The sequence below is a fragment of the Chanodichthys erythropterus genome, chromosome 24 (assembly GCF_024489055.1).
Source record: "Chanodichthys erythropterus isolate Z2021 chromosome 24, ASM2448905v1, whole genome shotgun sequence".
Taxonomy (NCBI): Eukaryota; Metazoa; Chordata; class Actinopteri; order Cypriniformes; family Xenocyprididae; genus Chanodichthys; species Chanodichthys erythropterus.
The window spans coordinates 14,353,425-14,378,465 of NC_090244.1; the positions used below are offsets into that span (position 1 = coordinate 14,353,425).

At 35.2% G+C, this 25,041-nt stretch overlaps 3 protein-coding genes across 7 annotated transcripts; 1 reads left to right on the top strand and 2 right to left on the bottom strand.

Annotated features, from left to right (window-relative positions):
* The first annotated feature begins 626 nt into the window (after positions 1 to 626).
* On the top strand, positions 627 to 16,431 carry cax2 (cation/H+ exchanger protein 2). Of its 5 annotated transcripts, XM_067379057.1 has the most exons (21): positions 627 to 772; positions 1,371 to 1,523; positions 1,613 to 1,713; positions 1,794 to 1,902; positions 4,529 to 4,648; positions 4,728 to 4,789; positions 5,004 to 5,165; positions 5,986 to 6,171; positions 7,671 to 7,770; positions 8,334 to 8,475; positions 8,557 to 8,740; positions 10,668 to 10,767; positions 11,438 to 11,559; positions 11,648 to 11,685; positions 11,774 to 11,886; positions 12,071 to 12,213; positions 12,293 to 12,387; positions 12,522 to 12,600; positions 12,688 to 12,796; positions 13,773 to 13,885; positions 16,314 to 16,431. In XM_067379057.1, exons 1-20 carry the CDS (start codon positions 721 to 723, stop codon positions 13,844 to 13,846), a joined length of 2,244 nt encoding a protein of 747 aa, XP_067235158.1. In that variant the 5' UTR covers positions 627 to 720; the 3' UTR covers positions 13,847 to 13,885; positions 16,314 to 16,431. The 5 variants fall into 5 exon arrangements, with proteins under 5 accessions (XP_067235158.1, XP_067235157.1, XP_067235160.1 ...); XM_067379056.1 differs by lacking the exon at positions 16,314 to 16,431 and having other exon boundaries at positions 13,773 to 15,028; XM_067379059.1 differs by lacking the exon at positions 16,314 to 16,431 and having other exon boundaries at positions 12,074 to 12,213; positions 13,773 to 15,028.
* On the bottom strand, positions 16,275 to 18,469 carry LOC137014777 (D(2)-like dopamine receptor). The gene is made up of 2 exons (XM_067379298.1): positions 16,913 to 18,469; positions 16,275 to 16,430 (listed from the first exon to the last, which is right to left on the bottom strand). The coding sequence occupies exons 1-2, from the start codon at positions 18,467 to 18,469 to the stop codon at positions 16,275 to 16,277; spliced, it is 1,713 nt and encodes a 570-aa protein (XP_067235399.1).
* parietopsin lies at positions 16,371 to 24,941 on the bottom strand. Its single transcript, XM_067379061.1, has 5 exons — positions 24,444 to 24,941; positions 22,768 to 23,096; positions 20,290 to 20,535; positions 20,054 to 20,173; positions 16,371 to 16,430 (listed from the first exon to the last, which is right to left on the bottom strand). Exons 1-4 carry the CDS (start codon positions 24,760 to 24,762, stop codon positions 20,060 to 20,062), a joined length of 1,008 nt encoding a protein of 335 aa, XP_067235162.1. The 5' UTR covers positions 24,763 to 24,941; the 3' UTR covers positions 16,371 to 16,430; positions 20,054 to 20,059.
* Between the last annotated feature and the right edge of the window lie 100 nt (positions 24,942 to 25,041).

Below are 25,041 nucleotides of genomic sequence, written 5' to 3' on the forward strand. Positions count from 1 at the left end.
ATTAAGAACTAATGGTTCACATGCTTTTAAATGGGGCCATTTGAATAAATCCAGCTTTTTTTTTTTCTTTTGGACTATATGTAAGCATCTTTTATGTAAAATATCTTACTCAGGACAGTACTTAACAAAAAATAACATGCATTTTGTATGATCTCTCTTATTTTGTTAAAATTTTTCACATTTTCACAGACACTTTTTCTTACAACTGTAATTGCCAAGGTAATCGACCAAAAACTCGCAATTCTTTTTCAATGTTTTTTATTTCTTTGTAGTTTTTATTTTATATCAGGTTGTTGTTTTTTTGTATGTCACAAATCTGACTTTTTCTCAGTTGTGAGATAAATTCACAATTAAAAAACAACAAACAAAAACCTTTTTTTTCTCAGAATTGTGAGATAAAAACTCGAAATTGCAAGGGAAAAAGTCGGAATTGTGAGATTTTTTTTTTTTTTTCCGTAGCGAAATCAAGCTTGTATACAGAAAGTCTCAAAAAACATGGAAACCTTATTTTGACTTGTTCGCTTATTGTTCCAGCGAAGATCTGGCAACTTGGTTCTCAGCGTAAGTAAGCTTGTTTTGTCAGCCATGTTCGCTTATTTTTCCAGCGAAATCTGGCAACACGGTCGCTCAGCGTAAGTGCGTTTGAATCACATGAGGCTGATTTACTGAAGAACTGTCAGTCGAGACTGCGTATATTGACAGAGAAGAGAATGTGCTGAAATGACAACGAATATAGAGACGAGAAGAAGGAAACTCGACACAAAAAATCAAGGTAAACAATAACACAAAGTTAGGTCATTGAATGTTAACTTAAGTATTAAAAAGAATCCACCGACTTGGATTGTCAATAGTGCAATGCGTTATTTTACTACAGCAGACAGTGCGCATGTGATCCTATTAAATCGGACTTTTAATATGCAACACTGGATGTAACGTGATGAATAATTCACGTGACGTGAATAATGAATATCTGACCAATGCATTTTGCATTAATGGATCTATTAATTGTATTGCGACTAATAAATGAATCAGGATTTCTTCTAATGCATTTGCAGTCAGCCAGGTTTCTGTTGTGAAATGGTTCTGAAACCACATCACTCCACACTTCTCCATTTACTACACATTACTTCCTCTTTCATATCTTGTGCTAGATCTGAATTATAACGTGTTGATATTTGGAATCCAAAATAATGTGTGAGGGCAGTTATTCAAAACACTATATATTTGATATACACAGGCCTAAAAAGTATTTGGACATTTAAGTCACACTTAAAAATTTAACAATATCATTGCGTTACATAACAAAATATCAAAAAGTGGCATATTAATGCTTAATAATAATAACCCATGCCATGATTTCATCTCCTCAGATCCTCCAGAGGAACATGATGGAGATCATCTGCCTGGCTCTTGCTGTGACAGGGTTTGTGTAGCTCACATTCACTCAGAAGCCAGCGATGGTCCTGCTCAGTCCTGTTTACTGCAAACAGGCACCTCCTACACACCTAAAAACCCAAGGAGAAGTGAGAGCCCATATACACTTTGCATAAAAGCGAATGTGTTTTTTCTGGACTTGTTTGAGACTTTAATGCTACTACCCCTTCTTTTTCAGCATGCAGCTTTGGTGAGGAAATATGCAACGAGAACCCATGCAAAACCACCATAAGTGCTGAAAATGAAGTAGAAGCTCAAAAACTCGCAAATAATTATAAGGTAAATGTACATTGAGCACATATGTCTAGTTTCATTTTGCATATTGTTGATGCTGATGTTGTCCTGTCCCCCTTTTTAAGTTTGGATTCAGGAAGTGGAAGAGTCATGTAACGGAACGGCCCTTTGAGAAGAGGTCGAACATTGTGAAGGAGCTTTATTCTGAGCTGAACGTTATTAAACCTCACTCAGGTTAGACCGAGCTCTTCTTTTCATTTCCTTCTGTAGTACATGTATAGTATCAGTAAAAGCTTTGGACATTCCTACTCATTTGTATTATTTTCACAATTAATAATAAAACTAATTTTCATGCTTTTGAAACTGATTTATACTGGTACTGTATATTGCAATCAAACAAACCAATTTAATTTAAAGGCACACCATGTAAATTTTCACCACTAGAGGTCGCTTATTCAAAACAAAGATATTGCTTGATGACACAGAGATTGAGCGCGGAATCTTGGGAGGTGTTGTCTTCATCTCACAGCCGGTGGAAAAGATTTGGGATGGGGTTAGGGAAGAAATCATGTTTATGAATGAGATTATTAACGTTACTGTAGTATGAGGCAGAGAAGGGCCGAGTGATGTGCGCTGGAGCGATTAGCGTGTCTCGAGAGCAGTGGAACCTTTATTATGCCACAGTCGCCACTTCTGCTTCTTCTGGTCATGCATATATGGGGTAAAGCAGCTCTGTTTTATCATATTAGATACATTTGTGTGTTGAAAGTTGTTATAGTGCTACTCTGCGCTCGCTCTGTGGTTAATATGAGACACTTAATGCACACAAGATAGATCGATATTAGGCATGGTAAAACATGGTACTCGCAGTAAATCAAGAAAACAAGATTTAAACACTTTCTGTATTGAGCTATACAGGTGCTGGTCATATAATTAGAATATTGTGAAAAAGTAAATTTTTTTATTGTAAATTATTTAAAAAAAATGAAACTTTAATTTATACTAGATTCCCTACACGTGAAGTAAAACATTTCAAAAGTTTTTTTTTTTTTTTAATTTGTTGATTAGAGCGTACAGCTCATGAAAGTCCAAAATCCAGTATCTCAAAATATTACAATATTTACATTTGAGTTTCATTAAATGACCATCCCTACAGTATAAATTCCGGGTATGTCTTGTTCTTTGAAACTACACTAATGGGGAAGACTGCTGACTTGGCAATGGTCCAGGAGACAATCACTGACACCCTCCACAAAGAGAGTAAGTCACAGATGGTCATTACTGAATGTGGTGGCTGTTTACAGAGTGATGTATCAAAGCATATTAAATGCAAAGTTGACTAGAAGGAAGAAATTGGGTAGACAAAGGTGCACAAGCAACAGGGATGACCACAAGCTTGAGAATACTGTCAAGTAAAGCTGATTCAAACACTTGGGAGAGCTTCACAATGAGTCAAATGAAGCCGGAGTCAGCACATCAAGAGTCACCACACTCAGACATCTTCAGGAAAAGGACTACCAAGCCACTTCTGAAACAGAAACAACATCAGAAGCATCTTACCTGGGCAAACGAGGAAAAGAACTGGACAGTGAACAGTGATCGAATGTCCTCTTTTCAGATAAAAGTAAATTTTGCATTTCATGTTGAAATCATGGTCCCAGAGTCTGAAGGAAGATCAGCTGCTTGAAGTCTAATGGGAAGTTTCTGAAGTTAGTAATGATTTGGGGGGCGTGACGTCTGCTGGTGTTGGTCCATTGGGTTTTATCAAGTGCAAAGTCAATGCAGCCATCTTCCAGGAGATTCTGGAGCACTTTATTCTTCCATCTGCTGACAAGCTTTATGCAGATGCTGGTTTCCTTTTCCAGCAGGACTTTAGCACCTGCCCACAGTGCAAAAACCACTTCCAAGTGGTTTGCTGACCATGATATTACTGTGCTTTATTGGCCAGCCAACATGCCTGACCCCTGAATCTATGGGATATTTTCAAGAGAAAGATGAGAAACAGTCGATCCAACAATATACAGATGATCTGAAGGCTCAGTAGTGTCTCAGCAGTGCCACAGGCTGATCACTTCCATGCCACATTTCACTGATGCTGTAATTTGTGCTAGGAGCAAGTCATTTGCTGTATTATGTGCTGCTGACCAAGTATTGAGTGTACAAATGAACATACTTTAAAGAACTTGAACTTTTTGAAAATCCATTTTTTGACTGATCTTAGGAACTATTCTAATATTTTGAGATACTGGATTTTGGACTTTCATGAGCTGTACGCTCTAATCATCAAAATTAAAAAAAAAAAAAAAACTTTTGAAATGTTTTACTTTATATGTAGGGAATATAGAATATATGAAAGTTTCATTTTTAAAAATAATTTACAATAAAAAAACTGTTTCACAATATTCTAATTATATGACCAGCACCTGTATAACACGATTAGTTTTCTGTCGATGAATGTATCCAAACAGTTGCTCCCCTGTCTAATAAAACACATAATATAGGGGTAACGCGGGTATAATGTTATTAATAGGCGACGTATGGACACGCTCTGTGTCCTGGTTAAAATTGCTTATTTCTCTGGATTTAAACATTCCTGGAAACATTTGGGATAATGAAAGTACAAAAGTTAACAAAATGTATAACATTGTTCTTGTGGTTTTTGGATATTTTAATCCACATATTCTGCCTTTAATGCATTTGTTTTTATTTAATATTACATCTAGGTAATGCTCTAATGCATTATTATGATGAATTTTGGTTGTACAAAAATAGAGGAAATCCAATAAATAGAGAACTGTGGTACATTGATTTGTTCTTTTTTACTGTAATGATATCAGTCAATTTTATTCTCGGGTTTCAGCAGGTTCATTGTTCACTTGTGGCAATGTTCTCTACGTGTTTCTGTTTGGCTGGTGGATCTCTCTGGTTTATGTTTTCGTTGGTGTCCTAATGTTCCTCACAGTTTTTGGCATCCCCTACGGTAAGAATTGGTCTAAATAAGTATCAAAACATTTTAGTGCCTCTTCCTGAATCACAAAAATGCCACTTTCTTGTTTCAGGGAATCTCTGCTGGAGGTTGTCCTGCTATTTTCTGTGGCCATTTGGGAAGTCGATCGAAAAGGTTGTGTTTCTTTTTATATCCAAATGATATTTGTATGTTTGTGTACTCTTGTTCTTTTTATCAGTCATATGACAGCTCTACACACACAGTCTCTTTGAACATGTTTTCATTTGCTTGCTCCATGAAAATCAGGCTAATGCTGCTTTAATCACAAGCCTTTTCATGGATTCTTTGTGGTTTGGAAGGATGTTGAACCAAATGTTGCTGTTTTCAGGCCAGTGTCTCTGTGCCAGTGTACAGTGTGAAGATCCTCCAGGGTGATTCCACTCTAGAGGAAGAGGAGGACAGAAAGCTTTCCACTCCTCTCCTGCTGCCCACACCTGTGGAGGAGACCATAGAAGAGCCCACAGGAAGTCCACAGGATGAGCACTACTGGGTGAGAAGTAGTGACAGTGAGACATGCTATCAAATTAATTTATCATTATTATTATTATAATGTAGCCTATATAACATCATATTAATTAAGAGACTATATATTATTTGTACAGTTTTTATGAAATTTTGGACACCGTCAGACTATTTTAGTGAAATCCAAATGAGCTATTTAGTGGTTAAAATAGTTGTGTTTTAAATAAATGCTGTTCTTTTGAACTTTCTGTTCATCTAAGGATCCTTAAAAAAATTTTATTATGATTTAAACAAAAATATTTTCAACATTGATAATAATAAGAAATGTTTGTTGAGCATATTAGAATGATTTCTGAAGGATCATGTGACACTTAAGACTGGAGTATTGATGCTGAAAATTCAGCTTTGCAATCACAGGAATAAATTACATTTTTAAATATATTCAAATAAAATTTTAAATTGTAATATTTTTCATAATATTACTGTTTTAACTGTATTTTTGATCAAATAATTTCTGCTTTGGTGATCATGAATCTTTTTTCAAAAACATTAAAACATCTTACAGACTACAACAGTTGTGTATAACATTATTATTATATATTTTTCAACACTTAAGCTTAGTTGAAGTTCATTAAAATAGTCTAGTGGTGTAAAATGTCTTTAAAATCATTATAGTCTATAATTCTAAACTTGAGTTATTGTTGAAAGACTGTATATTCTGTCCTTAATTGAGAATATTAACTCCCGGTACACCATTGCAAGCATTTTTGTCACTTCGCCTTTAGATTTTTTTTGTACTGTTATCACGATTCCAGCTTTCCCACAATGTGGATCTCATTTGATTTCAGCGGCGCATCAGAACATATGCATGGCTGTTTGTGGGTTACCCTCTCCTCGTCATCACACATTTTGTACTGTGTCTGATCTCCTGGTTGCTGGTTTTTACCATTCCTGTGGCCAAGATGAGTGCCAAGACCTTACATACCATCCTGCTGATGCCCCCTGAACACATTCACATCAGCCAGCCCACAGAGGTGAGAGCACTGTACTATGATTATGAAAACCACTTGACTGTACTATGATTATTAAATACTTCAAGGTTTTGCCATTTGTGAATTAATACTGATTAAGAATGTATATCATACAAACCCGATTCCAAAAATGTTGGGACACTGTACAAATTGTGAATAAAAAAGGAATGCAACAATTTACAAATCTCATAAACTTATATTTTATTCACAATAGAATATAGATAATATATCAAATGTTGAAAGTGAGACATTAGTGGATCACTATCAGAAAGGAGTTTCTCAGAGAAAAATTGCAAAGAGTTTGAAGTTATCATCATCTACAGTGCATAATATCATCCAAAGATTCAGAGAATCTGGAACAATCTCTATGCGTAAGGGTCAAAGCTGGAAAACCATACTGGATGCCCGTGATCTTCGGGCCCTTAGACGGCACTGCATCACATACAGGAATGCTACTGTAATGGAAATCACAACATGGGCTCAGGAATACTTCCAGAAAACATTGTCGGTGAACACAATCCACCGTGCCATTCGCCGTTGTCGGCTAAAACTCTATAGGTCAAAAAAGAAGCCATATCTAAACATGATCCAGAAGCGCAGGCGTTTTCTCTGGGCCAAGGCTCATTTAAAATGGACTGTGGCAAAGTGGAAAACTGTTCTGTGGTCAGATGAATCAAAATTTTAAGTTCTTTTTGGAAAACTGGGACGCCATGTCATCCGGACTAAAGAGTACAAGGACAACCCAAGTTGTTATCAGCGCTCAGTTCAGAAGCCTGCATCTCTGATGGTATGGGGTTGCATGAGTGCGTGTGGCATGGGCAGCTTACACATCTGGAAAGGCACCATCAATGCTGAAAGGTATATCCAAGTTCTAGAACAACATATGCTCCTATCCAGATGTTGTCTCTTGCAGGGAAGACCTTGCATTTTCCAACATGACAATGCCAGACCACATACTGCATCAATTACAACATCATGGCTGCGTAGAAGAAGGATCCGGGTACTGAAATGGCCAGCCTGCAGTCCAGATCTTTCACCCATAGAAAACATTTGGCGCATCATAAAGAGGAAGACGCGACAAAGAAGACCTAAGACAGTTGAGCAACTAGAAGCCTGTATTAGACAAGAATGGGACAGCATTCCCATTCCTAAACTTGTCTCCTCAGTCCCCAGACGTTTGCAGACTGTTATAAAAAAAAGAGGGGATGCCACACAGTGGTAAACATGGCCTTGTCCCAACTTTTTTGAGATGCGTTGATGCCATGAAATTTAAAATCAACTTATTTTTCCCTTAAAATTATACTTTTTCTCAGTTTAAACATTTGATATGTCATCTATGTTGTATTCTGAATCAAACATTGAAATTTGAAACTTCCACATCATTGCATTCTGTTTTTATTCACAATTTGTACAGTGTCCCAACTTTTTTGGAATCGGGTTTGTATTTGCAAATGTACAACATTTAACTTATAATAATTTCAGAATTGTATTGTTATTTTTAGGCTCAGGAGCACGAAGGCCAAGTCATTCTATGCTGCTATCATGCAGTGAACCTCTACTATTATAAATACACAGTGGATGGGATCAATGTTTTTGCTGTCAGTATCCTCAATATCAAACTACAAACAGAGGTTTAATATTTTTATTCAACTTTTTATTTTTTTATAACTTTTTTAGGATTTTCAGGATTCTTTGATTAATAGAAAGTTAAAAAGAACAACATTTATTTAAAATAGAAATCATTTGTAACATTATAAATGTCTTTTCTGTAACTTTTGATCAATTTAATTGATTCTTACTAAATAAAAGTATTTATTTATTAAGTAGTTATTAAGTAATTAAAAAAAAATAGTACTGACCCCAAACTTTTGAACGTGTACATTTCTGGTTTTAAATTATTTTAAATTTTTTTAAGTAATTTTTAAGCCCTAGTGGACTGGTACAGTCCAGATATTGGAAAAAATATTTTTATTTCAATGTAATTTAAATTTAAAAAAAAGTTACATTTTTGATTTATTTGAAGTGGATCAAAACCTTTCATGAAAGGTGTCTTAAAACCTTCTTAGGACAACTTAGTTCTTAGGACAAACTTTTTTGATCCACTTTAAATATTGACTACTGTATTTACTTGGCATTGTCATTTTCCTTACATGGAGTTACTACAGATCTCTTACCATTAGTTATAGTGTCTCTAGTGATTGGTTACGTGGACAAAACAAACCAGTTTGCCAGCTCTGAAGTCAAGTTTGCCACAGCAATCAGCTCCATCATTCCACTGTCGTATTACATTGGCATGGGCATTGCAAGGTGAGCAGTTACACCAGAACGTCACCAATACCTTTGAGATCAACGTTAATGCAGTGCCTAATTGCGGATTTCTATTCTCAGTATTTCCGCTCAGAGTAACTTTGCTGTCGGGGCCGTGGTGAACGCAACATTTGGCTCCATCACGGAGTTGACGTTTTACATCACAGCATTGCTCAGAGGTCACCACCAGGGAAATAAGTGCCTGCAGGAGATAGTGAAGGCGGCTCTTACTGGAACCCTGCTGGGCTGCATCCTCTTCATACCAGTATGTGTGATCCGTTACTATGGAAGCTTGTTTCCGTCATGGAAAAAAAATAAAAGAGGTAATTGCGATCTCACAATTTTCAGAATTGCATGATATAAACAATGCATACGAGTTTATATCTTACAATTTTGACTTTTTTTCTCACAATTCTGAGTTTATATCTTGCAATTCTGACTTTTTGTCTCAGAATTGTGAGATATAAACTTGCAGTATTCTAAGATTCTAAGATATAAACTCGGAATTGTGAGATATCAAGTGTAGCGTTAGTTCTGGCAGGTCACGTTAGTCAAGCTTACATCAGCTGACACTCTGATTTACATTGACCTATAGGAATACAACCCCTATCACCGCATTCGTATATATGTGGTCCATTCAATATTATAAGCAGCTTTATTGCATTGCTCAGGAGCTAAATTCCCTGCTCCATCCCCAGCTCCTCTTTCGTCCAGTCAGGATTTGCCCTTCTGATATTTCTCTGGTTCAGACTCATTTCTTCAATTATGTTGTTACATTAATTATTGTCAAAAAAAAATTATGATATTGCAATACTTTGGTTCTGTTCTGTTTACCCTAAGGAGGGTTATCGCTGCTCTTATCCATGCTAGGCTACATGGATGGGCAGGGAGTTTTTGCCCAGAACAGAACCATTCCGTCAATCCAAACTGTATGCTAACTGCCAGTCATCTTTGACGATAGTGATCCTGACAGAAATAAACTCGGAATTGTGAAAAACATTAGAATTGTGAGATAAACTCGGAATTGCGGAAAAAAGTTGGAATTGTTAGATATAAATTCAGAATTGTAAGGACAAAAGTCAGAATTGTGAGATATAAACTTGGAATTGCAAGAAAAAAAGTCGGATTTGTGAGAAAAAAGTCAGAATTGTGAGATATAAACTTGGAATTGTAGAAAAAAGTCAGAAATGTGAGATATAAACTTGGAATTTTGAGGGAAAAAAGTCAGAATTGTGAGATAAACTCAGAATTGAGGAAAAAGGTCAGAATTGTGAGAAAAAAAGTTAGAATTGTGAGATATAAACTCGGAAATTGCAAAAAAAGTTGGAATTGTGAGATGTAAACTCAGTTTTGAGACAAACTAGAAATTTGCGAGAAAAAAATCAGAATTGTGAGAAAAAAGTCAGAATTGTGAGATAAACTCGGAATTGAGGAAAAAGGTCGGAATTGTGAGAAAAAGTCAGAATTGTGAGAAATAAACTCAGAATTGAGAGAAAAAGGGTCAGGATTTGTGAGGAAAAAGTCAGAATTATGAGATGTAAACTCGGAATTGTGAGGAAAAAGTCAGAATTGTGAGATATAAACTCAGAGAGAAAAATTGAGAGAAAAATTGTCAGAATTGTAAGGTATAAACTCGGAATTGTGAGGAAAAAGTCAGAATTATGAGATGTAAACTCGGAATTGCAAGAAAAAAGTCATGGCAGAATTGTACAGAAGAGGATTAGGGCCAAGCAATAATAAAAAAATAAAACCATCTTGAGATTAAAGTTGTTAAATTTCGAAAAAAAAAATCGTTAAATTTCGAGAAAAAAGGCAAAATAAAATGTTGATAATAAACTCATTAAATTACGAGAAAAAACTCGTTAAATTTCGAGAAAAAAGTCTAGATAAAATGTTGAGAATAAACTCGTTAAATTACGAGAAATCAATTCAGTCTTTATATTGTGAGTTTATGTCTTACAATTCTCAGAAAAAAGTCTGAATATGATCTGATATGAACTGATGAACTCTGAATTAAGAGAAAAAAAGTCAGAAATGTGAGATATAAACTTGCAGAATTGTGAGATAAAAAGTCGTAATTACCCAATATATTTTTTATTCTGTGGCAGAAACATTCTTTTATACGTTACCCAACAGAGGATCTTAAATCTGCAAAGTGTGCAGAAGATGACTATTATATTTGTCTGTCTCAGGGGATCTGTATGATAATCGGAGGGCTCAGACACAGGGAGCAGAGGTTTAACAGTCGCTCGGCAGGGGTCAGCTCCTCTCTTCTCTTCATATCAATAGGGGGTAAGACGTCATGTGCTGAGGTGGCACAAATCTGCTTGTTATTGCGCTTCTCTCCTGCTGTAGCAATTAAAGGAAATGTGAAATGGCATTTAAAACACATTTAACTTCCATAACGAAAATTATTAATGCAGGTGAAGGTGAAGTGTGTTATTCATCATTTACATAATTCAATTAATTTATTTATTTTTGAAGATCATTAACATTTACTAAAGCAAATGGTGAAAATATGTTCTTTAATTAAACAAATTATCAAAAGATTTCCTCTTGGCATCTTTATTTTTTTTTATCTTTATGTTTTTATTTATCTTTATTTTCTATGGAGCTCAAATAGTCTCAAAATTAATGTTTTTACAAATTATAATTCACAAATGCGTAAGCTAATTCACGTTCACAATTTCTTTTATATATTTGTAAATTGCAATTCACAAACTCATAACCTAATTCATATTACAAAATATGATTTGCAAATGCACTACCAAATTGACATTCGTAAAATAAGATTCATAAATTTGGTCATACATCGTATTTTGTGAAAGTTTAAGTTTGTGAAACGCTGTTTACAAATATATAAACTATTTTTGTGACTGTGAATTAGCTTGAATCATATTTTGTAAATAAGTCAATTTTGAGACTATCGTAACTCCATAATTTCCCCCTGTGGTCTCTGCAGGAGTGTTTGCTCCTACGCTCTTCTCCAAAGCCTATGGGAATCTAGTGTGTGAGAACTGCACTAACTCTACAGGAACCAACAGCAGCGGATCCTTCATGTGCAAAAACTGCCACTACGACCTGGTGAGATTTCAAACATGTGACCAGAAAGTGAAACATCAAGCCATTTTATGAACATTTTGACAGTCATTTTTTCTTTCTGGTCCTCTAGAGTGAAAACAACTACAGCTTGTTTCACAGTCACATTGAGTAAGTTCATAGTGTGAACATTAAGTACTTTGTATATGGTATTAAATAATTATTATAATATATTTTTGTTGTGGCTTTATTTTCTCAGACCTCTAGTGTACACCATTTCCATTCTACTGCCCGTATCCTATATCATCGGCCTAATCTTTACTCTTAAAACACATTCACACATCTACGACATTCATGTTGGTGATGGAAGGGGTGAGTAACCTTGTGATAAAATGACTAATATGAAGCTTTGAACCTACATTATGGTCACCACAACTTCATAAGGAAGCTAAATAATGTCTTTTTACACATGTATTAAAGCACAAATATAGAATTATAATAAGTTTAAATTTAGAGCATTCTAAAATGATATAAAACACAATGTGTGTGTTCACAGCAGGTCATCTTGGAGCGTCGGTGCACTGGTCCCGATGGAGAGCTTTGCTTATCCTCATTGTTGCCACAGTGCTGATGTCTGCGTGTGCCGATCTGACCACTGAACACATTCAGCCCATACTCAGCCGCTCGTCTGTATCTCAGGTTGATACTGCTGTAAATCGTTCAGACAGTAAATGACAGCTCAGTATTAATGTATTTTGATCCCAACTCTTCATCTCAGTATTTCATAGGTGTGACGCTTTTGGCCATGATTCCTGAAATCCCAGAAATTGTCAATGGAGTCCAGTTTGCTCTTCAGAATCAAATCAGTTTGAGGTCAGTTTGTTCGGTAACACCATACAGTAAGTTAACATGCAGTAGGCATCGTGAAATAACAACGAACAACACTTTTTGTTTCATTCAATCAATCTTTGGTTGAAAAACACATGCATTTTGTTGTTTTCGCACAGTTTCGAGGTTGGAAGCTGCATTGCGGTGCAGGTGTGCATGATTCAGATCCCCATCCTGGTTTTATTCAACGTCTTCTATGTGAGTGGTTTTGGATATGCTGTTTTCAAAATTGGCTCGTTGATGGCTGTATGGCAGTGCGTTTTCCTGATGATCTTTCTGTGACAGGATGTTGGCTTTGTACTCATCTTCAGCGACCTGCATCTGTGGGCCAGCATCTTTAGTGTCATCGTTGTGAATTATAGTTTTATGGATGGAAAGTGTGATTACTTTCAAGGTAAGAAGCTAAATATTTTCTAAATCAGATGTTAGTAACCTTACCAGTACTGGCACCCAGTGTTGGGGAAAGTTACTTTTAAAAGTAAAGTACTGCATTACAATATTGCATTACTCCCTAAAAAAGTAACTTATTGCATTACTTAGTTACTTTTTATGTAAAGTAATGAGTTACATTACTTTTTCTGATCTGGGCTGTTTTTTTTTTATACATATAACAACCAAAAAGTTAGATTTTTGGCAAATGTAAAGGTCCGATCACACCAAAAGTGAAATGAATAAGACTCAGGCTGAAGGAAATGCAAATTCACACCTGTACAGTAGAGGGCGCAGCTCAAACAAACCTTTCAGCTGTGCTGCTATTCTGAAATACAGAAGGATGCAGGAGAAAAATTAAAATTCTGTCATCATTTACTCTCCCTCAAGTAGTTCCAAACCTGTATAAACCTGGAAGATATTTGGAAGAATGTTTGTAACCAAGCAGATCTCACCCCCCATTTACTACCATAGTAGGGGAAAAATACTACGGCAGTCAATGGGGGGTGAGATCTGTTTGGTTAAAAAACATTTTTCCAAATATCTTCTTTTAGTACAGCAGAACTAAGAAATTTAAACAGGTTTGTAACAACTTGAGGGGGAGTAAATGATGACAGTATTTTAATTTTTGGGTGAACTATCCCTTTAAGACACATTTCTTATTATCAATGCAGCAGCCTTGGTGAGCAGAAGACTTAACAACCCCAGATTTTTTAATGGTACTATAGGTAATTTCTGTATAAATTTATCATTTTTATTTATTTTATCCAAAAATTACAAAAGCCCTTTGTGATTATGTAAGCTACTTATTTTTGTTTTCATAACTAGTACCACAATCCTCCATTTCTCCTTCACTGCTCTTTCTTGGTTCCTCATATTGATTTGACTGAATGTTTTTAAGTGTTAAAACGCTCTCTCCTTGTGTGTGTTTGTATGAACAGGTACTGCTCTTGTGGTGGTGTATCTCATCCTGTTGGCGATGTATTTTTTTGCTCCGTCTCCTGCTGGTTGTTGAAAGACATTTCAGCACAATGCATTCATTATGTGATTTAAAGTATGAAATGCTGTTTACTGTTTCAGATTAATGTTAGACTTACTGTGTGTTTTAAACTATTACTGACAACATTTTATCCTTTGGTACATTTTTCTGTTCTGTTCAATATGGATCTGATTTAGCACTTTACTATACACAATTACAAAAGACGATTTGTGATAATAGATGGATTTATTATTTTACTAAAAATGACACGCACAATAAATTATTTTATATTGTTCCGAAATAATAGTTAAAACTATTTTATGAAACATAGGTATTTTGCAAGAAAGAATCCAGTTTTAGTTAATGTGTGCATTTGAGTGTTTGTACAGGCCCTAATGATGAGCCATAACATGTATTTGAAATCACAGTTACTTTTGAAAGTAATGCATTACAATATTGCGTTACTCCATAAAAAAGTAACTAATTGCGTTAGTTACTTTTTATTAAAAGTAATGCATTATGTTACTTTTGCATTGCTTTTTCCTCATCTGGGCTGTTTTTTGTTTTTATAACAACCAAAAAGTTCTATTTTTGGCAAATGTAAAGGTCCGTTCACACCAAAAGTGAAATGAGAATTTCAAATTCACACCTGCACAGTAGAGGGCGCAGCTCAAACAAGCTTTTCAGCTTCAGGAGAAGTAAATGAGTAAATGTATGCTCACATTTAGAACTCATCTAGAATAACCATCATATTCACACAGCGCCTCAGCAGGACAACTGTCAGTCAATAAATGGGAAAACAATGTAACTTGAGTTACATTTTGGTGAGATTTACATTTTGGTGAGAAGTTTAGATATTTTGCTGTGAATTTACGAGTTACTAGTTACTTGAATCTAATCTAATTAAGTAACTCAAGTTACCCCCAACACTGGAAATCATAAATAGATGCCATTGTTTAAGATATTTGCACAGTGACCAATTTGAGGTCAAAACTTGATTTGTTGCACTGACCTCTTCTCACCATCTATTATGTTTAAACAGCTGTCTAAAAGTATATTTGTGATATAACTATTTTAACAAGACTTGTCTCGAGTATTTTCTATATTTTTAATGCGTCATTAAAATATATATGAAGTTCAGGATAAATCTTTGTGGATTAAGTGTGTGGAACAATTTGTTGCCTCAAAGACGTTAACTAAATAATAATAAAAAAACATTACAATAAACAAAATAAGTGTTTGGATTTTTTTCTGAGGGAACAGTTGATTTATGAGATTATACATCATTATAAATGCCGTATTTCATATTTGATTTTATTTAATTATAGATATTTTATCAAGCTTAAAATTAAAAAAAAAAAAAAAGTATCCACTGTTTTTACCTTTTATTATTTTTTATAAGGTTAAAGGGTTAGTTCACCCAAAAATGAAAATTATGTTATTTATTACTTACCCTCATGTCGTTTCACACCCGTAATACCTTCATTAATCTTCAGAACACAAATTAATATATTTTTGTTTAAATCCGATGGCTCCGTGAGGCCTCCATAGGGAGCAATGTCACTTCCTCTGTCAAGATCCATAAAGGTACTAAAAACATATTTAAATCAGTTCATGTGAGTACAGTGGCTCAATATTATTATTATAAAGCGACGAGAATACTTTTGGTGCGGCAAAAAAACAAAACGACTTATTTAGTGATGGCCGATTTCAAAACACTGCTTCAGAATGCGTCGAATCTGCAGTTCGGAGCGCCAAAGTCACGTGATTTCAGCAGTTTGGCGGTTTGACCCGCGATCTGAATCATGATTCGATACACTGATTAATTTATGCTCCTAATCTTCCTGAAGCAATGTTTTGAAATCGGCCATCACTAAATAAGTCGTTATTTTGTTTTGTTTTTTTGCCGCGCCAAAAGTATTCTCGTCGCTTTATAATATTAGTATTGAACCACTGTACTCGCATGAACTGATTTAAATATGTTTTTAGTAACGTACCTTTATGGATCTTGACAGAGGAAGTGTCATTGCTCCCTATGAAAGCCTCACGGAGCCATCGGATTTCAACAAAAATATATTAATTTGTGTTCCGAAGATGAACGAAGGTCTTACGGGTGTGAAACGACATGAGGGTAAGTAATGAATGACAGAATTTACATTTTTGGGTGAACTAACCCTTTAAGGCTGAACATTGTTTTATAAAATATAATCTACTGGAATATACTGGATTTTAAAGGTACCAAAATACAGCTGCCTAAAACATTACTTAAATGCATTATGGTGTCTATTTCATTCAAATAACAGTCTTAGCATATCTTAAGCTTTAAGAAAGCATCTAATTCAGTTTGTGAAACACAAATAACAAACACAAATCGTCAGTCAACATCAGACAGTAGTGTTTGGCATAGTGGGTTCAAAGCTCTGATGACCCCACAAGTAAAAGTCAAAACAGTAGGCCTATAACTCTATGAACGTGTAAAAAACGCTTTCCATTTCATCTTCAGATTGTGAAACTCCGTGCGGAACTGAGGATTGACCGCTGCGTAGATGATGGGGTTAGTGAGGGATGTCGTGCAGACCAAAGACACTGTTAAAATCTCCAGCTCCTGAAAAACCTCCACCTGAAACATATTCATAACAGTAATAAAGACATTAGTAACTTTAGGTGTACTATTTGTCTTATTTTACAGAGCAAATATCTGAAATCATTAAAACAAGATACATATACTTTATAAGCAAAAGCATTTAAAACTAAATATATCTTCTATAATTTTTTTTCTTGATATAAGCATAAATAAACAATTTTAAAGGGTTTTTGCTTAAAGCAAGAAAAAAATATTACATTATTATTTTTGTTAATATTAATAATATCTCTGCACATTTACATGTTACCTTTTTTTACATACATACATTGCAACTATTGTATTTAATGCACAAATCGAAGTAGCTGACCGAGTTTCATATGTGGTATAGTGGTTGAGACAGACTTGTAACCTAATCCTTAAATGAGGAATTTAATGCATTTTCTCCTGTAATAATATATTAGGCTACTGTAAGTTAAATTGTAAGACAAATTAGGAGGTAATTTTATCCCGAAACTCACTGTTAGATTGCCATCTCGATAATAGAAGTGATTCAAGACCACTGTCGCAATCAACGGGATCCAAAATATGAGGAAGGTGAAGATGATGTATCCAGAGCGCTTGGCCAGTTTGCTCTCCTTCTTGGCGTTTCCTCTTTCCCTCTGAGCGAGAGACGGCATCATACAGACGGCACCCACCACCTCTTCCTCCTCCTCCTCCTGTGGAGCAGCTGTGGTTTCTCCAGTTGGTGCTGGAGAAGATTCTGCAGCCGTTTCTTGAGGAGAACTTTGCTCTTCAGCACCTTCTTCTCCAGTAGTTTCTGTAGCACTTGACTCAACAGTTCCATCTTCATTAGATGATGGAGAAGTTTCTGAAGTTGAGTCTTCTTCACCATCTTCTCCACTAGTTGATCCTCCATCATTAACTTGGTGTGTGCTGGACTCTACAGCACCAACTTCATTAGTTGATGGAGAAGTTTCTGAAGTTGTATCTCGATGGTCAATTGGGTCTTCTTCGCCACCTTCTACATTAGTTGATCCTCCAGAAACTACTCCAACAGTAACATCACCAACTTCTTCATTAGCTGATAGAGAAGAATCTAATGCAGAAGTATCTTGGTGGTCCACAAGACCTTCTAGAACCTGTGGTGTTTCATTGGGAAGTTCATCTTTGAAAGCGACTTCTCTGGATTTTTCAGTCACAATCTCTGGTTTATTTATATCTAAGTAGTCAGTCAGAGTTGTGGGAAGTTCCTCAGATGTTGGATGTAAATCCAATGGATTCTGCTCTTCATCATTCGGTTTTAAAGTACCATTATCCATTGTCTGTGGATTTTCTGTATCGCTTTTAATGTTAGTCTTTGTTTCCTCTTGTTTTTTATCCTCTTTCTTTTTATCTGGTGGTGGAAACGAACCCTTGTCGAATATTTTCCGCCCGTGCGCTCTTACTAGAAGGAAAATGCGGCCGTAGAATCCAATGATGACCGTCAAACAAACGCACCAGACGGGAGTCAAAATATAAAGTCCAAACGTGTCGTAAGAGTCGAAAGTCTCCATCCGCAGACCTCTGCATCTTACGTACACCGGCGAGTCTTTCGCAAATATCACGCAAATGACCGATATGGAGATCGGAACCAGCCAGGTCAGGAGAATCCACACTGTTATCCGTTTTCTACGCTCGGCACTTTTAAACGGATGTGCGATGGCTTGATATCGCTCGGCGCTGATGCACGCGAGCGTGAGCAACTGTACGCAACAGATGAGAGAAAACGACGCGATCTGCGCGCTGCAGAACAGCAGTCCGAGGTCTCGCGCGCTCAAAACAATGCTGAGGAGCAATGGACAATCAATAGCGCATCGCAAGATGTCAATAACGGCCAGATTCACCAGGAGGGCGTTGTTGGACGTCTGGAGCGACTTCTGGTGGTGTACGGCCCACGCCACGAACAAGTTTGCGAGAACTCCTACGTTTAAAGTGACCAACAAAACTAGACAATTGGCAGCTACAAATGCAACTTCTATAGTGTCTTGCCATGTGTTGTTTACATGTCCCCAAACAACGGTGAAATTGCTTCTCATCTCCAGTCAAATAACGACTAATTCCATATCTTTTAACATTCTATTTTGATAAAGTTGTAGCTTTTACTCCATCCCGTGCCTCCTGCTTTTTGAGTCTGAGGTAATAAACCCCTTTATTTTAACCCTCATCATTACCATGGCTCTCCATTTGTTTGCGTTTTTCAATTAACACCCTGCAGGGTTAATGGTCACCAGGGATGCTTTTTTTGTTTTAGGCAATTTGCTAGTTCCTAGATGACATCTCCAGACCGGAACAATATTGTCAATTACAACACAAGGGGTGATTTTAATTATTTTCCCCTTTATTTCAGCCACTAAGGTTGCTTGTAGAACAGAATAGTCCTAATTAGAACCGATATCTTATTAAGGCTGTTGTTTATGCTCTTGTTGTCATAGCAATCAGTAATCTTATTTTGAGGAGCTTAATTTGGGAAAGGGTTTAGACCTATCTTTAAATCTGGGATTAAGATGCTCACTTTTAACCTTATCAGGTTACTGCTCTGCATTTGAATAATTTTGGCATGTGTGTAGAAAATAGGCTATTATTTAATTTGTTTTTTAATGTGCTTTTTATATATTTTAGGTGAATGCATCAATATAGTAAAATTCTTATTTTCATGTTATGCCTATAACTGACAAAGTCAATAATAAACAGGAAAAAATTGATATTCATTTTGAAATTTTCAAAAGATTACATTTTAAAAGTGTTTTTAAAGATTAACCATAAATGAGTATTACATAATCTAAACATAAAAATTGCAGAAATGATCATGAACATTAAATATCCAATATTTACTGACACTGATGCATTTTTAAAAGCTCTAAAATTGTTTTTTTTTTTTTTATGTTTTCTCATCAAGGCTGCATTTATTTGATCAATAATACAGCCTATAACAGTAATATTGTGAAATATTATTACAGTTTAAAGGGTTAGTTCACCCAAAAATTAAAATTCTGCCATTAATTACTCACCCTCATGTCGTTCCACACCCTTTCGTTCATCTTCAGAACACAAATTAAGATATTTTTGATGAAATCCGAGAGGTTTATGACTCGTCCATAGACGGCAACTTAACCAACACTTTCAAGGTCCAGAAAGGTATTAAAGACATCGTTAAAATTGTTGACGTGACTACAGTGGTTCAATCTTAACGTTATGAAGTGACGAGGATACTTTTTGTGCGCAAAAACAAAACAAAAATAAGGTCTTACAGGTGTGGAACGACATGAGGGTGAGTAATTAATGACAGAAATTTCATTTTTGGGTGAACTAACCCTTTAAAATAACTTTTCTATATAAATATTATAAATGTAATTTATTCCTGATGCAAAACTGATTTTTTAGCATCATCACTCCAGTCTTCCGAGTCACATGATCCTTTAAAAATCATTCTAATATGCTGATTTGCTGCTCAAGAAACATTTCTTCTGATCAATATTGAAAACACTTAATATTTTTTGTGGAAACTGTGATACTTGTATCCTCGCTATATAAAAGTAGGCTGTTAATTTCTTTAAAAATATTTTTGACCACAATCTTAAGGCCTTAGTTAACAGAAATACACAATGATTCACATGACAGACCTCAGATCAGACTGGAATATCCCTGCTTTGGCTCCTCTGCATTGAGCACATCATTACACCAGCAGTGTCACGAGGGATGTATCGACCACAGGACAGGATTTCCAGAGAGGACTCTCGGAACTGGACAAACATTTTTCAGAGAATGACTGGGGCGTTTCGTTGCACACTAGACCAACCATAATGTAAATAAATATCAATAGACTCTATAAAATAAGATGGAGGCACATTAAACAGACCTGTTTGTTAGTAAGGAAGTAGATGATGGGATTGTAGACCGGGCTGGTCTTGGCGAAGTACATAGGCATGGTGGCGACCAGAGGTGGGATGTAGATCTCTGGATTCACAACCACAACCACAGAGATGGCGGTGTAAGGCAGCCAGCAGATGAAGAAGGCGATTATCATGGCCAGAACCATCCGTACCGCACGTTCATTGTCCTCCAGGCAGTTTTTTCCTCCTTGAAGTTCAATGCTGTTGTTGATCTGAAATGAAGGATTGTCATTTGCCACACTTTAAGTCATTATTTTTTCTTAGATATTGCAATATCGATCCAAACACCTACTCGATCTTATTACTAGTCGGCGCTGTCGCTAAGCCAGAGAGAGCTTGTCATGTAGGCCTATATATATGAAACAGCTTTACAAACTGTCTTTTCAGCCACACAGTATTACTTCAGGGTTGCCAGGTTTCACAACAAAACCTGCCCAATTGCAACTCAAAACTAGCCCAATCGTGTTTCAGGAGGGTTCACATTCCAGTTATTTTGGTGCGCTTCAACCCGCGGACATCAAAAACAACCCGTGGTAACAGTGATAAAGTAGCCCAAATCCCGCGGGAAAATCACAGACTTGGCAACACTGATCATTGTTTCTGTGTTACAAATTCAAAATCACAGAACTACCGCGACAAAAGATTATAGTTCGGATATAAATTATGTCTGTGGTAGCGATCGAAATTACCGTTTGAAAGTAGGTGGATTGATGCTTCAAATAAAGATTGTATCAATTACATAATTTCACCAGTAGGTGGCAACAAGTGATTATTAAAAAAGTGTCATTGAATCATTCATTCAAGAGATTCTGTTAGCCCTTAAATGCATGACTGTTTTGCCAATCATTCTTACATATTCGGGTCTTTATCGACCCGGATCTATATCCAACACGGAAGGATCTCTCCCTGTCGCAATAATATAAAACTCCTCTGATATTAGAGTAACAATTACAGAAGAATAAAATAAATCATATTTTGTTACCTTTTGGAGCTTGAAAGGGCTCCGTTTGAGCAGATGTTTTATGCCATCATCACTGTCCTCGTCAGAGCTCATTTCACATTAAATTCAGCAAATAATAGGCTAGTTTTATGTTTGAGGTCACAAATATGAAGCCCATTCGCGATCTCAAACGTATTCTCAAAACTATATAATTTTCAACATCTTCAAAATCAATATTTCGATCGCTAACAGCTTCACCAGATCCTTCCAGTAACAGTTACAGTTATATTTCATTGCGTTCAGTACTTGCTCTGCAGTAAATCGCTGAGCCATTTCATGTTTCTCTTATTATTTCGTTTTCTGTCTAAATGAGTCGTCACTTCAGCATTGTGTATCAGACATTGCCACCTTGTGGAATAAAGGTGAATTGCACTTATTCCATCATCTAAGGTTCAATTATTGTTGTGCAGAAAAAATATACGTACACTCATACACACCTCGGGTCGTTAGCGACCCTATACAATTTTTACAAAAAATGAATACAAAAATAGGCATTCTTTTATGATTTTTTTCTTGTTATATTCTTTTTAATTAATTGATTGAGGAATACCAAGAAGGTTGATGTCTTACTTTAAAAAATGAATGAGGAGGAGGGTAGTGAATGACGTCCCGGGTCACTAAAGACCCGAGGTATGCATTTAAGGGTTAAAAAGCTGATTCATCCAGTAATGAAACAAGTGAAGACTTCTGCTGCATATGAAATCGCATACTTTTATTTTGAGCAAGTATTACTTTGTCACCGCTGAAAAAGTCCTTACATTCCAAATAGTATAAATGCGTGTAGTATGAATGTATTCCAGACATACTACATTCGCCATGTCACTGTCATGTGACCTACCAGCTTCACTGCCATTCAAAACTCCTTTCCCGTGGCCTCATGGGATAATAAAGTGTCCATCATATGCACACTTCAGAATAATGTAGTTGGTCATCTGGGTACTTTTTGCATACTCCTTTATGAGTACTATGAATTCAGACATACTTCTTTTGTCACATACTGTTTTTTGCCTACTACATAGTAGGGAAGTATGCGATTTCGGATGCAGTCTCAATGAGTGAGTCATTGACTAAAGGTGCGTCCCAATTCGCGTACTTATGCACTATTCTATGACGTTTTTAAGTATAAATAGTGCAGTAGTGCGTTCACACAGAAAATTCCAAAAAGAAAAAGTACACTTTAAATACCCGGATGATGCACTAAATTAATGGAAAAAACGAAGTGTGGAATGTTGGACACTTCGTGCACTCAACTGTCGCAGCTTTAATTACGTAGTGGAGGGGAAGGGATGATCGTACTCCGTTGTTAAATGACAAAATAACCTTATACAATTCACGCACTACATGCATGAGTGCATAGTGCACAAGTACATAGTGTATAAGTGCATAGTGTATAGTGCATCATTTGGGACGCAACTTAAGTAAGAACTAAGAATGCATCGCCTACCTTCCTCATGGACATAAGGACTTTGGTGTAGCAGTATACAATGACAGCAGTGGGAAATATGAAGCACAAAAGCGTGTAAACGATGAGGTAACTGTAGTTTGTCCAGGATCTCTCCTCCCAGCCTAACGAGCAGGACGTCTGGACCCCCTCTGGCCCGTACGAGCTCCAGCCCAGCAGTGGAGCGACAGCCCAGAAGAGGCAATAGAGCCATACGAACAGCAGCCCCTGGCAGCTCCTGCGGACATTCAGCTTGAAGCCTGCCATGGGTTTGCAGACGACATGGTAGCGCTCGTACGCCAGTAGTGTGAGAGTGCATAAAGAAACCAGGCCTAGAAAATAAGACATAAACCCGTTTTTTTTTTTTTTTTTTTGCTTGGCACATGCAGTTTCATTCAGCTTTCTCAAAACAAATCAAGAGATTAATCACTATTTTAGGCTATTATATTTTACAGATAGTGTTTTAATCATCTCTTGGTTTTAGTACAGATAATATTTAATAGTGGCCAATTAATATAAATATATAATAGTCGTTAAAATATTTTTCTTTAAATATATATATATATATATATATATAAATATATATATATTTATAATTATTAAATATTTGGCTTTTTAAAATGTGTACAAAAATATTAAGTATTTATAAATTCAAAGAAATATTTTTAAAGACAAATACTTTAACGACTATTATATGTTATATTTATATATTTATATATTTATATATATATATATATATATATATATATATATATATATATATATATTTTTTTTTTTTTAAATATTTGGCTAAATTGAAAGAAATGTTTTTAAAGACAAATACTTTAACGACTATTATATGTTATATTTATGTTTATACATATATTTATATGTTATATATATATAATTATTAAATATTTGGCTAAATTGAAAGAAATGTTTTTAAAGAAATACTTTAACGACTATTATATGTTATATGTTATATATATATATATATATATATATATATATATAAAATTTAATATTGAATTTAATATTAATATTTCATAAACATTCATATTTTGAGATTCCAAATTTACATTTAAATGCCTTTTTCTAAATATTTTTCAATACTATAAAATATTACTAAATGCTTAATATTGTTCTCACACATTTCAGATGGATCTTCTTTACACATGAAAACTTAATAGCCTTAAAACAAAAGACAATTTTTTATTTAAAATATATCATATTAATATTTAATATTTAAAATATATATGGATTTCATATCAATATTATTTACACATTTTAAGTGGATTTTTACACATAAAATAGCTTTACTATAAATGCCAATTATTTATTGTTATATTTATAATATATCATTTATATTACAAAAATGTAACATTTAAGTTTTGAAAAATTTAATATTCATAATAAATATTTTTTTTAATTATTTTTTTAAAAACATTTAAAATATAATTACTATTATTTTAAATACTATTTATTTTTCTCAACCATTTTATTATATTTATATTAATAAATTTTAATAATTTATAAAATATATAAATATGCAATATTTTTAACATATATAGTTTATTATATATATATGTATAGCCACTAAATGCCGTTTTATAAGGGGCTCCCTCAGAAGGGCATCAAAATATTTGGGGACACATTATATAGCATAAAACAAATAAATTAACCTTTTAATCAGCACTTACCAAAGTAATTCACAGCAAATCCTTGAAAAACACAGAATGCATCCCCTAAAAAGAAAGATCCTTCATAATTCGTGATGGTGACAATGGCAGAGCCGCAGGTGGCAATCATAAGATCTGACACAGCCAGGCTGAGAATGATGACGTTCATCGCATTGAGAAAACGCACGTTCTTCAGCATTACGGCAATCACCAACAAGTTATTGAACACAGAAAGCAGCGTGTTTATAAACATGAGGTATGAGAGTATGCTGTAGCCCACGCGTGGAAAAATAGTAGGTTGTACCGTCATGGCCAGATCTGTTGTGGTGATGCTCTCCATGATTGAGAATGAGCTCTGGACACTGTGACAGCAGTGCGTTTTGTTCAGAGCCGGTCAGACCATCATATTATCGGCTTTAAAGAATGGGATCAGATATTGCCTACAGCTACAGCTAATACCTGATTTTTTTTTTTTTTTTAAATTTTTAATACTAATAGAAAGTAATCTGAAGCATCTGCTCACCGTATCCAATTGCTAAAGGCAATTTGTCAAATTACTCATTGCTGGCTAATTAATAAAAGCAGCCTTAGAAAAAGAAAATTGGAGATGACTGTTTTA